The following is a 15605-nucleotide window of genomic DNA, read 5'->3' as shown; positions in this document are numbered from 1 at the left end:
TTATATGAAGAGATATTTATCAATTATTTTATATGCTGCTTTTTAACCTCTATTCTTGTAATAGTCTGCCTTCTGCAGATATTTAGCCAGTGTTCTATATCAGAATTAGTGTATATTACGGTTCCTTCCTCCTTTAACCCCATCTACATCGCAATCTACTCATTATTTAAGGAATAACATTAGTTCACACAAGACATTTACACAACTATTCTTTAAGCAAGGTGATTAGAAGACAAGTCTAAATTGCAGGTAACAAAAAAGTCAGGAATTTGTTAGAGGCAAAAAGATCAATTATAATTCTTTAGGAAAAGAAAAATCATGTTGTTAGCTGCAAGACTGGAAAGCAGCGACCAAAAAGTTGTGATATTACTTTTCCACTGATGATAACCTTCATTAACATCCTCACAGAATACAGAGCAGGCTATACTGACTGCACTAACTGCTGTTGATGATTTTTCTTAAAGCTATGCTGCTTCAGCTATGCAAAGTGCAAATCCACTTTTCTAATTTTTAAACTAAAATCGAGGATTTAACTGTATCACATTGTTAGGGAAAACGTGGTAAAAAACTTTTTTACAAGACTAGGAAATTTCCAGTGCAGAATAAGATTTTGTTTCTGGATAACACCTAACAACTAGAAATATGGATTGAAAGGAAGTGCTTCTTCAGCCCAAAATAGATTCACGATGCCATATTCAAGTTCATTTTTAGAATAAATTTAATCTGCAAAACTGAAGTTCTCATAATTACTACCCCAAAACTTTCAGTTCTTTTTCTCTATATCCAGAATTATTAAATCTGGCACTTCCTGTTCTGCTTACGTTTCTGAGTTTCTTCCACTTCTTTTTCATTCAAGGTTTCAGAATTTTAAAAGAACCGTTTTCCAAACTAATGCAGTAAATTTGATCATTTAAAACAACTGTCAAAAAATCCAACTAAATCAGTCTTATGATAATTTGTGGAGTTCCACTGAGACAGTAGCATATACCTGTTAAAGTATTTCAGTTCATGACTTGCTGCCAAAGCAGTCTGTCACAGGAGAAAACCTGAGCATTTCCATTATCACTATAAATTAAGATAAGGAATATCAATTCAAAACACAAAAGAAATGTAAGCATACATTTGATATTAAATACTTAACATGAAATTAAATTGTATGAGCGGATGACAACTGAAAGACCAGCTAACAAAAAGACAGATATAATGTGAATAAAAAACACAGCTTGTGAAGAAGAATTCAAAAGGGCTTGTAATAGGTTTTATTTTTAAAGGACGAAGAAGACATTTTTATGCAGAATGCAATTCTCTCTTATTTTGGCCTGGTGACATTGCCTGTCATAACTTCTGGTCCAATTGAGACTAAACTAAGTGAAACAGCTTCAAAGGATTTGGACATTAAAAAAAAAAAATCATCAAAATAAATGTTATACAAGACACTGGAAAGTATAGCTTCGTTTTCCCTTTGTAGTTGATGGTTAGAAGCATGTATGGCACTCTGATGACTGATATGGCTGTCTCACTCCAGACCAGCTCTACACTGCCTTTCTCTGCGGCTCATGATGTGCACCTGCAGAGAACCTGACCAGAAGAGAAGTCAAATCCCTTTTTAAGGTACAGAATGTCTCACTGTTTAAACTCATTCTAAAAGTCAAAATTGAAGTGTATGGCAAGGTGTAAAGCCAGATGATACTTCTGTCCATCTACTCAGTTTGTCCAAAGTTACCCATTACAAGTAAGGGGCTGTCCTATTAGTTTCAACGGCATCCTTGTCCCAGAAACTCTGGATGGTTTGCAGTGCGTTCCACCTTAATGCATTGGTGAACACATTAACCTATGCAGCTTATGAATACCATTCCAGAAAAGAGATTGTTATTTTGCCCCAAATACACCATGTCGTAAGCACAATGAGTTGTTAGCCTCATCAGCACATTTCATGTGATAGGAGAGGTTTGTTATGTGTTGTGATAGGCTAAAAGGAGAAGAGAGAGGAGGATTTAAACACCTGAGAGATCATGGCATGTCACTTGATAGGCCAAGTCACCCTACCTGTGATAGCTAATCACTTTAGCAGAAGCAATGATTCAGATAAGTAACAATTTCAGTGCTTTCGCCATTTTTACATTAAGTAATGTATACAATGGGAATTAAACCCTGGTCATTACAAACTGCCTTGAGTATCATTTGTCCAAACCTTTCTCAGGCATATTCTGTGTTGCCTCAAAACCAGATAAAGGCCTTGTTGCAAATGTTAGCATATTTTTAAAAGAAAGTAATTTTGTTAAAACTATTAGATTATTTAACCAAGAAACATACATCTCTATCTCCCAGAACTCAGCCGTATGTCAGTATTACACTAAAATAATGAAAGAATTTGTTTTATGGTCATTATGATGAATGACTTAATGGTCTACACAGAAAAATGCTGTTGTAGATTATAACTTGCATCAGTTTTTAAACGGATTTGGTGAACCACTACAAAAACTATATGCAGACACATTTTCTTTCAAACCAAGATCTGGACCCAGCTTATACCCATTAAGAATCAGAAATCCAGAAGAGCTTTTACGCCAGTTTAATAAAACTGCAGTTAAAAGAGATGCATTCTTTCCAAACGTGTCCCCACCTATAAGAAGGACTACGCCAACCCTGCTCAATTGTAAACACAAGCTTATAAAACACCCACTTCTCAGAGGTGTTAGAATTCATTACGTAGAAAAGAAATGCTAAGTATTATTACACAGCTAAGCTGAAAACACTAAAGCTATACAGACACAGTCATCACTAACAAAAGTAAGATGTCCCTGAAGGAATCACAAAAGAGAATGTGCATTAGGATTTTGCCACTCTTTAGGCAAGCAGGGTATTTTAATTCCAGTAAGTGCTAGCAATAATATAGTATTCAAAGTTTTGTGAATTAGACCCTTTCAAACTCTTAGGCAGAATCTACATTAATGGATTTTTCTTCTACATTCATCTTTGCCCAAAGGCTTCATTGTCTCATTATGTAAATAACCTTTTCATATGAAAATTAAATGTTAAAGATGCTTTTGCTAGTTCTTCAATACTGCAAATATCACATGGACTTTCACAGTAATTCAGACCAAGTATAACTTAAAAAGCAACTGCTTCAAGCAATATAACAAATTAAGAAATAACTTGTTTTTAAAATACTTAAAAATTGAAAGTCTTCTTTAGAATTAACCTCCAGAACTTTCTTTCCTATACAGAAACTTAAACTAGGATATCATCTGTTTTATTATGAACAATACCAAAGACTAGATTGTAAAATGCAGTTCTGAAAACATGTATGCAGAACTTGAAGACCTGTATATATACCTTCAGCACACTTTCCACCTCATTGGATGTTCCTTGTAGAACCCAGCTAGCAGTCAACACCCAACTGCAGCTCACCTAAAGACAGCTTGGGCAGTTCAAATCAAATGCTGTGTGCTCCTGAGCAGCCTCCACTGAACACTAAGGCCCGCATGTTTTTCAAAATCATTCTGTAAGTTACCACCAACTAGTTTAGTACTGCTAGCTACCTAGGATGCAGTAGCAAAATGGATAGCAAACATGACACGTTACAAAGGCAAAGACTTAACAGTCAAGGACAGGCAGAAAAACCCTCACGCTTCTTCTACTCATTAAGAACACAACTTCACTTCATAGGTGTCCATAAGTACCTTACTCTGTAAGGTTCCACGGTGAGACACCAAACATTTCTTGGTGCACTCCCAGTCACCCAGTCAACAGCAGTAAAACAACCCTGCAGCTCCCAGCCCAAGCAGGAACATAGCACCTAGCTGGCCCATTAAGACTCAAGTGGACGCACAGCTCCCTGATGAGCAAATCTTTAAAATTAATAGACTACTGTTAAATAACCCAGGAGGCCCTAAAAACCCCAACTGGGCAGCTATGGTTTACAACAGTCCTTGAAATAATTTAGTCAGTGGACAGAAACAACTCTGCTATTTGAAAATGCAACACTTGTTCTACCCTCCCTCCATTTCTTTTCTGTATGCTCATTGTATTTTGAGTTTCTTCTTGGACCAAAAAAGAGCAGGATTATTTTAAAAATAATTAGTAGCTAAGTTATACAGATGCCATGATAAGAGCTCAAAGACACGCAACTCATTAGACCTACCTGGCACTCCCCATATGCCAAATTATTTAGAACAAATGTATGAATTGACAACGTAACCAAAAATATACTCAATTTTCAGGATATATTCTAGCATTTTTAAAATGACAGACACGAGTAACATCTGTTTTTCTCAAATACGGAAAAATCATAATCACAAAGCAGCAGTTGTACAATAATCTTAATTTATAGAATTAAATAGACATATCATGATGCCTCACCTAATCACATAGCTTGCTAATGCCATGTTCTTTTTTATTCTCACAAAGCTTGTCATCCCTTCACAGGCCCATTTTTTGAATGTGATTTCATTTTTTTGAGTACTAAAGAGCTGAATGCCTTACTTATCTTATGAAATGAGGCAGTAAGCTGGCTTCCCTTTGAGTAAAAGAAAGGTAGTGAGGGTTGTTTTACTCATTTCTCCCATAGTGCCAGCAGCCAGAAAGCTTGGTATTGTTACAGGTCAAGTACAACAGGACTCAAGTAGCCCCCTCTTCCCCCCCCCCCCCCCCCCATTTCATTGGAGATGCTTCGTATCATTCTGAAAAGCTTCCTTAGTTTCTATTTTTGTCATATTTTATTTCCTCTGTAGGACACTGTCAGGTAGATTTAGGACCCTGATGTTATGTTTCATAAAAACAAGGCTTTACAAAATTCAAGATTAACAGAAATATTTCATAGAATCTATCAGGTTGGAAAGAATCTCAGGAGGTCACCTACTTCAACCTTGTGCTTGAAACTGGGTCAACACTGAACTCAAACCAGTTTGCGGAGGGCTTTGTCCAGGCAGGTCTTGAAAATCTCTAAGGATGAAAGTTCAACAACTTTCTCTGGGCGTGTATATTTTAAAAAAAAAAAAAAAAAAAAAAAAAGCCTGCTGTTACAGGAGTAAAAACTAGAAACTGATTAGAAAGAGGTGACCGTAAAAATAACTGATTCCATTGATTAAAATACAAGAAATAAAGCAGAACAAGCAACAGTTATATGAGCTATGAGATACATAAGCATATAATCTATAAAACAAATAAATGTTTTGAGTACTCAGTTTTAATCTACATAAATATAAGAAAACATATTACATATATAATAGCCTGATAGTGTACTTTTAGCTTATATCAAGGTGTTTAACACTCAAAATGAGGATTTGTTCAGCTCATCCTTTAACTTCCAGCCACCATGGCTGGAATTATATTATCTATTTACGCTCATTTGGTAGCTTTCCTGACCGCTTTGATTTGAATCTCTAGTAACATGCTGACAGGACAAAAATGCATCTAATATTATGAGAGTACTATTACTTAGAAACACGACTCACCTGTTGAAGTGAGAAACCAGAGGACTCCCAACATTTACTGAATCACATTTCAAGGGTTTGAGGGCTTTTTCCTTTAAGATGTTCAACGTTTCTTGTTTATGAAATGCCTACATTCTTAAATCTTTTTATCAGACTTACATCACTGTGTGCATATCCAACATTTGAGCACTTACCAAGTTACTGCCACGCTTGGTACAGCTGGACTTGGGAACCGCCTAAGAATTACTAAAAACCTACTAAAAGGTATGCGATCAGCTCCCTCAGAACCATGGCACTCACAGAAGCCTAAACAGAAGACAACATTTTCCTCTCATTTGTAAGTTTTCAACTGGTATTTCGTAAAGAACTTCTAAAGACCACAAAAGGCATCTCAGGAAAGGAAACTTACTGTTAGTTGACTTAAGTTCACTATACAAATGTTCCTCATTTCCAATAGGAAATAACTTGGGCAGTTCTAAGTAAGAAGAGGTTGAAAACCACTGAGTACACTTCTCTAAACTTGGAACCTGAAGTAAAAGAAGAGAAAGTGGTCACTGCAACTTAGCAGATGAAGAATTACAGATAAATAACCTCTTCTAACAGTAGCCTCTTTTCATCAGTCCATGGAAGTTTAAGTAGAATTCCCCAAGTCATTTGTGCATCGTAGTACACGTTCAGCAGAGACTACTGAGGTATCCTCCCAAAACAAGCATCAGAACTGAATGCCAAAGTTGTGAAATAATTACTGCTCCGTGAATTTGAGCAGCTACTTGCAGCTCTACAGATTTATAAACAGGAAGTGTGAAGCTATGCATTCAAACCTGCTTTACTCATATGACAGAGCCCTAAAGCCATCAAATACTGGCTGACATAACAAGTCTCGCTGTATAATCTAGACTGTCTCAACAGTGGATCCTATTCATTCTGATAGCTTAAAAAAAAAAAAGAAGACTGAGAGAGATCTAGGCATTTTCATGACGTACATCTGAAAACTCAAAGCTCCTTAAACAGGACACGGGTTTATACTCCTAGAAAACAACATATCCTGAAGAATGTTCACCTACCTATGGTGTTCAAGCGCTGTTTTTCAGATATGAGAGAAAAGAAAGTAGAACGATTGCCTTAGTGGGATATAGAAAGAAGAGAATAAACCACTAAAATGGTTCCCTGATAATTTTCCCTAAAAATGCATCTGGGATTTAAAAAGTTAATTTCATAGTCTGGAGTAATAAAAAGCAGTCTTCTATGGGCTCAAGGGCTGAGTCCATGGATTTTGTCACCAGGTTGAGATCAAGACCACCTCAGATAGATGATTATATATTTGTGCAAGTTTTCCATCATCTTTTTGTCAGATTTATTACATCTGTATGCTTGAGGATGTTAGTGATCAGACACCAGATATATATGCCTTGATTTAAATAAAACAAATGTAGCTACTTTTCAAATTCAATCAAGACACAAAAGGTCATTAGCAAGATTTATCCTTTGCCCATCACATAACATTAGTCATTATTGGAAACCATACTAATTAACGTTTTTGTGGATTAAAGCGGGTTTTCATTGCTTTGACTGGCTGCTTGTTCTGCAATTGGTAGCATCTTTGAGTTACACAAACCGGAAAGAACACTGTCTTCAAAAACTACTATTTCATGACCTCTCCAGAGGCAAATCCTGTGAAATTGATACACCTGCAAGTTTTGCCTCAATATTAGCTGGCGTTTTAATTCCATGGACGTTTTTGAAAGATGGCGCTATTTTTGTTCTTTCTTTCTGCTCTTATTCTCAGAGATCATTGTGCACAAAACAAAACACAGTGAAACGGATCTATCAGCAGCCACTGATCTCTCCAAACGGTATACTCACTGACCACACTGACGTTGTGGCAGCTCCCCCGTCTTCCATCCCAGCATACATGCAACAAAAATTTTACTTACTTTAAGCAGAAAGAAAACCCCGCCTTCCTCTCTGGCACAAATTTGACAGATCCATGATTATTCACTGACATTTCTTTTCTTTAAGTGGTTACCTGACTGCATATTTAGCATACATAAGCTGAAAATGGCCTGAGTTAGCATGTCCCACTCCAAGTAGCATTCACAGAAACTTTGACTACAGATTCTATAACCTTATAATTTTCAAGTACCTTCATAAATTTACACTCAGTCTGTGATTATATTCTGAAAGTTACTTAAGCAGAATACATTAACAGTCACTGGAAAATACAGTCCTTAGGGATCTGAAATAAACGGGCCATCAATACCATGTAGCCATCTCTTTCCTGGGGAATGCTTATTAAGATATTCTATACCTGACACAGCATAGTGCAGGAGCTGCCATCCTGGAGCTAACAGAATAGTAATAGAAAGTTCTTCCTTTTATAAAGTTTTATCGGCCCAAAGACAGCCCTTTAAGGAATCGAGTGTCAAAGCTGCCAGCAGAACAAGTAAAAGATAAAGCAGACTTTAGAGCACTACCTCCTTGGCATAAGGCAAGGCCTAACACTGGGCAACTGTCAGAGTGAGCAGCCAGACAACCTGATGAACAGAATGGTAGTAGAGGAGTCAGAAATCAGAGGTACATGTTGGAACAGGCACCAAACCCAAAAGGGACTAAGCTAGGGAAGTCTCCCTGGCTTGTGGCACTGCCCTAGGAAGAAAATGGCTGTTGGAGATCAGGGCTAAGAAAAAAAAGCAACAAACCCAAGAGCCACATTACCAGTTTATGCCATCACAAACTTAGTTTCATAAAATAACTAATAATATTACGCAGAGTTTGGAATTAAGCACTTCTTTTACTTCACCTATAATGACCTGTCCATGAATTTCACCTCCTTACAAAGAAGTCATCCTCAGAAGGAGGTCTACAGGGTCAGGAAATAAGATGACCACAATTTGGCAATATTCATAACAAGACATGTCTAAAACAGCATCCCTTACTTTTCACTCTCAAACTATACAACCGGACACAGATTTTACAGGGCATGAGGGAAAAAGGGAGCCTAACAAGACTCAGTGTGACCTGTACTGGTGGACGCAAGTCAACTTCATCACGCCCATCCACATAGCCACGTCATCCACAGTGCAGTCGGCTGTCTGTGCCAATGAGCAGGAAAAAAAAAAAAATTTGGAGTACTATCTTATGCTCAAGGGTGAAAAAGGCCATTAACACTGCTCTCACATTTTCATCTCCTTGCATAGAAGTTGCATTTTAGCTACAATTATTTATATTGTGAGTGTTTAACCACAAAAACTCTCCTCACCTTCACAACCTTTCCCCAAATGGAATTGCAACAAATAAAATTGCAGCCATTCACAACTTAAAAGTCAGCCTTATTTTCTGAAGCTTACAGAATCACCAGCACTTATTGCATTTTTCCAGATATTCTGAACAACTGAAATTAAAACTAGTGTCTCAAAAATACGATCACAACATTCTGAATGATTACTACGTCTACAAGTATAGTTAACCACTATTGATTACATATGCAGAATTCACAGTTGAAGAATTTGTACAGTATCACCTAATATAAAACTTTCTCGGCATTTAACAACCAGGACACAATGTTAGAGAAGATAGATCTAATTGGACATAAATATATTTGGCGCTTTTTTTAATGCTTATGTTTATCCATTATCACTGTTTGTGTCCACAGAAATGCCACAAGTACCAGCATGGTTCTGTGCAAGTAAGAATGGCCTAACAAATAATGTTTTGATAACTAGCCTGTTTTATACATACAATGATTCACTGGTTAAGTAAACAACATAGTTATTTAGCAAAACACCAATTTATATTAGAGAGCCTAAAACAACCTTTCTGTTCTCCTACAGAAAAACAGTATTAAATGCCTCATACGGATAGAATAACATCAAAGAAAAATATTACATTCACTATGCAAGAAATAATTTTAAATAACTTCTTAAAAAATAAAAATCAATCTTATTTTTATGTCAAGTAAACTTTTGATTATGAAACATCCAGATCAACTTCCTAGATTTGGAAGCAGTATATGAGTTTAAATCTAGCTTTAAAATTCAGAACATTTGGTTTTTCTTATTTATGAACTTTGGAATATACATCTTGACCAAATGAATGTATTTTCCACCAAAGAGCTTATTTAAAACGTTTCCTGTTACATTCAACTTCACACCTCTACCAAGCTACATTTATGACTCCAGCTCCTCTAAAAATACATACACCGATGCTTTTAAAGACTTCCTATACTTTCACTGTAAGTGAAATTCTTCAAGGCTGTTATGTTTAAAATCTGTAACGAAAGTGAGTTTGAATCACATATTTGTTTCTTCTGCTTAACAGTATGTTGCTCCATTTCCTATTTGACATGGCATACCTCAGAGGCTCCACCATAAAAAAAAAATAGAATATTTAATAAAAATCCTATTTCACGTTAATTTGTTTCTCCTTCAATTAACACTCAACGTTTCCTCCTAATTTTCTCTTATCAATCATTACATGCTTCTCAGATGTAAGCAGAAATAAAATGGGCAGCCATGTATTGGCTTGAGCTTATGAATTTTATCAGTGCTTTAAATATCAAACAGGTGAACTGCTTTAACTGTACTACCTCACATGAATCCACAACAAACCAACAATTACAAAAAACTATCCTCCCTGCAAACCACTGACTGTTGAAAATTACTGTCCCTCTTTGTCCTTGGACTTGGATATCAGTTCTAGAGCAAGACAGCTGACAGGGTGTAGCTTGCCTGTCGCCTTGGAGCCCTGCAGCTGCAAGTGTTCGGCATTTAGCTTGTTTATGTTTTCCCTTCCTCTTTAAATTCTCCAGGAGGAATCTAGAAACGGACTAGAACAACAACATATATAATAAACCATAAAAGCTACATCCATCTTTCAACCTAGAGATGCAAATGCGTGCTCCCTATCACGGACAGCAGCAAGTAAACACGAGGAGCCAGCAGGTATGAGCCAGCCGTGAGCTGACAGGCGGCGGTGAGAAGAGCAGCACGGCTAGTCCTGCCACATCGGGGTGGCAGGATTTCCCCCCCATGCCGTTTTCCAGGCTAGCCAGGAGAGCCGGCAAGCGACAGGCAAAAGCAAGGCCGAGGGCTGCGAGACAGCGGGAGGGTCTGGCGGCATCAGCGCCCGCCGGCTGCCTCTGCTCCCCGCCTGCCTGCCCGCCGAGCGGCGGGAGCGGGACGGCACCGGCGACTGCTGCCAAGGCGTGCAGGCGGCTAGGCGAGGAGATCCTGCCCGCGGCTGCTGCCCAGGCCCCGTTATTAAGACAGGGGAGATAAATAAATAAATAAAATGGGGGGTGGGGGGGAGAGGAAGGGGGCGGGGAAGGAGCCTGAGGGAGAGGAACGGCGCAAGTGCCTCCGCGCCGGGATCTGTCATGGTGGTGCGAGGAGCCACCAGACACCGCCTCGCCGCGCCGCACGCTGACAGGGGCAGAGCGGGGCCCCCTCCCGCCGCCCTCGCCCGCCCCGCAGGCCCGCCGCGCCCCCTCCCCGCCCCCCCGCGGCTCGCTCCGCGCCCCCCCCCTCCTCCCCTCCGCCCTCACCCCTTCGCAGGGCCTCGTCGTAGCTGAGGAAGCCGATGCGGGACTCCTTGGCGCCCATGATGCCCCTCAGTCCATGGCCTCCCCCGCCGGCCGCCTCGGCGCCGCGGAGCCCGGGCTGCGCCGCTAGCGACTCCGGAGCACAGGGCGCGAGCGGGGGGGGGCGGGGCGGGCCGGGGCGGCCGGGGGGAGGAGGCGGCCGCGCGCCCTCCCCGCCGCCGCCTCCATAGCGGGTCACGTGAGGAGCCCGCCCGCCGCGTCACGTGACGGGGAGGGCTGTTATGGTCCGGCACCGCCGCCCGCTTCCCCCCCCCCCCTCCCTTGGCGCCTCCTAACGGTCGTCGCGCGCGCGCCTCCCTCGCTCCCCTGCCGCCACAGCGGAGCGCCCCGCGTCACGTGACGCGGCAACAGCCCCCTCCCCCTCGCTGCCCGCCGGAGGCGCCGGCGCGGGGCGGCCGCGTCCCCTCAGCTGCTGCCGGGGACGGGGGCGGCCGGGGAGCGGCGCCGACAGGGCCTGCTGCCCCCGCGCCCACCGCTGGCCCGGGCAAACCGGGGTCCTTCCCTCGGCATAGCGGAAGAGGCCGGCTGGGGCTGCGCAGCGGGGCCGGCGTCTCGGGCCCTGCCTCAGGGCCGTTACCCGCCCAGCCGTGCCGCACGGGGTACAGAGGGGAAGGGCCTGTGAGGAAGAGCTCTTCCCCCGCACACACGGTTCAAAATTTGGCATGCGCCGAGAGAGAGGTGTCACGGAGCCCCGGGCAAAACGGCCTCCCCCCCCGCCCCGACAGTGCGAGGGTCGTGGCTCTGGGTCTGCACCCTGTGCCTCGGCCCTTCAGCCCCCCTCATACCTCACAAGGGACCGCGGCTCTCCTCAGAAAGCCCTCAGAGGAGAAGCACTGCAAGCATGGGGTGACAGGAGGAAGTTCCTGTTCCATTAAAATGTCTTTTCAATGTCTGAAACAGAAACACGGACTGAATTGTAAAAGAATCAAAAATACCTCTGTCCTTTGCTGTTCTTCAGCATGTTTGCTTTTAGTATTCAGTCCAATGCTTATACAGAATGGGAGGATTTCCCAAATGGCTTTGTTACAACATTAAGCCTCGTAACATACCCTGGGTCACTCCCGAGCAGAAAATCGGGAGTTTGAAAGAAAACATTGATTTCCAAGGGCAGCTTGTTCCAAGGATTGTTCCTGCACAGAAACAAAGCCTGTGAAAACACCAGTTGCAAGTCATTCCCTAAGTTATGGTTTCCGTACTGAATGATCCTACCACATCAGAGCTGGAGAAAGGTCAAGCCGAAGCTGCTTTCTCATTGATGTAAGTTAACGCGTAGGTATTTTTATAGCAAACATTCCAAACAAATTTCATATCTGATATGCAAAGGCAGGAATGCAGCTTACAGAGAAGCTAGCTTGAAGGCCAAATTTCTCCTCATGCAACACTACTAAAGTGCAAAGACACTACAAGTTAATTAAGCTTCGTAACTTTCTTCTCTGCCACCATCTGAATTGTTTATTATCTTAGATTTGTGACAAAGAATGTAATTATTACACTCAAGCATGAAATCTGCCACAAAGGACCTTTTGCCTCTCTGGAATATAGACTATGGGGGTGAGGGAGGGAGCTTAAGTGCTTTTTAAAAATATAAATTAAATTGTTGGGAACATACTTCACCCACCAGCCACTTACATACTTATCTTTAAAGAGGATATAAGCTCCTTATATCCTCTTATTCCTATGCTACCTTTACATATCTCTTCTCAATATAGTCCCTCACCCAAGCAGCTTTTAATTCAGATACAATATAAACTCTTTAAAATATTTGAGAGAATGTATTCAACAAACATGGCAACATGTCAATCAAAAGCATAAGTTGGCAATATTAGAAACAGCTGGAGAAGTCGGTTTATCTTGTGGTTAAATGAAGTATTCCAACCCCTAACAATGGCATTCCTTGTGCCACGCTCCGTTTGCGGTGGATTACTTTAAAAAAGTATTACCTCGCAGCTGAGGAGACACAGTTTAATTCCTGACTTCACTGTGGTATTCCTGTGTGACCTTCTGTCTAGTAAAAATCTTGTAATGTTTTGCTTTCTCTTCTGAATTACAAAGATAACGATACATAGAGAGTCCCATTTTGCTTGGAACAAGCTGCACTGGGATACAGCCAGACCCAAACTGGGAGAGCAGTTACAGAAAGCAATTAGAGCAGGAAGCAACTACAATGGTGTTGTAAGACAGCTTCACACCAATTTCTTCTAGTTTTCATGCCGATTTCTCCATGCCTATCCTTGCCTCACCTCCCGTAAGTCTCTTAACTTTCAGTAATTTATATTACTAAGCAGCAACAACAAAACCCCAAGTAGCAAGGCACACCCCAGAACTGACATTACACTCCCAGGCCTGTTTCATCTAGACGTATAGGAGTGAAGGAACCTGCCGGGACAACGATTCCCATCCGATGCAATTGCAGCTACCACAGTTTATAACTGCTGTCCTGCATCTACTCAATTCCATGTTGCAACATGGATGACTTACCGACATACCTTCCTGTATATTTACAGGAACCCATTTTTCTCTTTTCAGCTTTCAAAAAAACTCAAATCAAGCTCTTCTAGTTGCCCCTCTCTAAAGAAGTCCATCGTTCCACCAATTCTTAGCAGATTCCCTCTATGCCAGTTTCAGATCACTTTTTCGAGTATGGATAACCAGACTTTTATTCTATTTTCAGCTGAGGCCTCACCAGCACTTTGCAAAACTATTCATTTTTTATGTTATGTCTTGACAGAACCTCTACTTGTAGCATAAACAAACCCTATTCTCAGGCAGTGGAGATTATTAGGCAGTATAGGGTTTTTAAGGACAACTGGTTTACTTGCTAAATCATAAAAAAAAAAAAAAATCAATGTCTAAAATCATCATTACAAGTCAGATCCTGCCACCATCCCAGCTTAAAGTATAGTCACAAACAGCTGACTTGGCATTTGATGCAAATGAGGAAGCAGAAACCTCTAGTGAGGAGATCCTTCCTCTAGGCAAAGGAAAATAGATTGGAATGACAGTTAATAGTGATGGTTAACAATTCATATTTTAAAAAATGCTCTTTCCAAAAATGGTAAAAAATATGTATTACATTAAAGCTTGCTGCTTTTCACAGCTAGCTAAGTTGTTTAGACTTATATTGCATTTTTGTATGACATTTTAAAAAAATCCAAGCTAAAGTGACATCCCTTTTATGTCCCAGAGATACAAATGATGTCTAACAAGCAGTAGAATTTTGTTTGAAGAGTGCTTTAGAATAATTTACTTGATCCATTGTATGCACCATGGCTTGCACCAAATTTAATAACAAAGATATTCTAGATTGGAAAATCAGACTGGAGGTTTACGATGGCAGTGTCTTTGTTCAGATTAAATTAAGCATGTTCTCAAAGGCATTGAAGCAGGAACCTAGAGATAAGACTTTGTATGCTAACCATGGATTAGATCTGGCAGTAAGTTTTTAATGAAGCCTTATTGGGGAGCATAAAATTACAGATGTTGCTACTATTTAAATGTAATGTCAGAGGTAAATCAAATTAAGATACAGTGCATTTAGACTTGTATTAGATGAATTGAGCTCCTCTCTTCTGGTGGAAAAGTGCTATATATGTAAACCTAGCTATAACTGGCCACGTGCCCTTTGGATTGCTGTGATTTATTTAATGATTTGCTAATCGCAAATTCATAAGCACTTTGCAAATATCTTTAAGTGTCTTTGCATCATTGTCAAGTATCTGTGGAAAAACAGACATTGACTGCTGCACAGACACTGCAGGAGGCTTGCAGCAGCGTTGCCTCCCTGGCAGAGCAGCTGTCAGTCACCAGGAGGGTGGCTGGGAGTCCCCAAGGCTACCAGGAACAGGGGAAAAAAAGTCACACAGACTTCAGCTGAGGCTGAAGTGGGCATCTACTAAGGAAAAGGTGTTTTGAGTTGCATTGAAAAGGCCTGAACTCAAGAGAGATAAGCCAAGTAATTGTGGAACTGCTGTAGTGAATCCAAAACAATTCTGAGAAGAGTAGTATAAGTCCCTAGGATTTCCTGATTTAAAATTCACTAAAAACAGGAACCAAAAATGCAGTTTTAGAACCTGCTCTATTATTTGCCTCTACATCTCTGCCGCTCTTTCCCCAATATCTGTCTCCCTCCCATCCTGGGATATGATTAGTTTTTTTAATGATCGGTTGATTTTTGCAAACTACTTCAAAATATATAAATGTATGATGCTATTCTATGTAAATGCTGCACTCCATTCTCCAGAGTAGTTGCCATCTTTATGTTGAGGATGATATAAAAAAAAATACAAAACATTAGGCTGCTCTTTAGTATTTGTACTTCATACGAGATTAGGAAGTAGGGCTGAAGGGGTTTTCAGCACAAAGATTGAAAAGCATCCAGAGAGCTAAAACTGAAGCTGAAATGGCCAGAAGTGTTGTAGAAACTGATGGCCCAACAGACAAAAAAATACAAAATAGCATGAGAGGATGACGAATTGACAGATTAAGAGGAAAACTCATGTCAAAGGCCTAGGTCAAATAGAGCAGAAGAGATCTCAGGTTTTGTACTTCCACAGAATAGTAGCCCATAACAC

General features: G+C 40.7%; 1 protein-coding gene across 6 annotated transcripts in view; it reads right to left on the bottom strand.

Moving 5' to 3' along the window:
* USP32 (ubiquitin specific peptidase 32) overlaps positions 1-11206 on the bottom strand; it is an 84173-nt gene extending 72967 nt beyond the window's left edge. For all 6 annotated transcript variants that reach the window (XR_012045511.1, XM_072882182.1, XM_072882187.1 and 3 more), the window contains exon 1: positions 10978-11206. Coding sequence is in view for 5 of the 6 variants with exons in the window: in XM_072882182.1 (XP_072738283.1) it covers positions 10978-11035 (58 nt within the window). In the remaining variant the exon portion in view is untranslated. The remainder of the gene's footprint in view (positions 1-10977) is intronic.
* Between the last annotated feature and the right edge of the window lie 4399 nt (positions 11207-15605).

This window comes from Ciconia boyciana, chromosome 17, assembly GCF_034638445.1.
Source record: "Ciconia boyciana chromosome 17, ASM3463844v1, whole genome shotgun sequence".
Taxonomy (NCBI): Eukaryota; Metazoa; Chordata; class Aves; order Ciconiiformes; family Ciconiidae; genus Ciconia; species Ciconia boyciana.
Note: the sequence above shows the minus strand (reverse complement) of the source record. Positions and strands in the feature narration are given on the sequence as shown.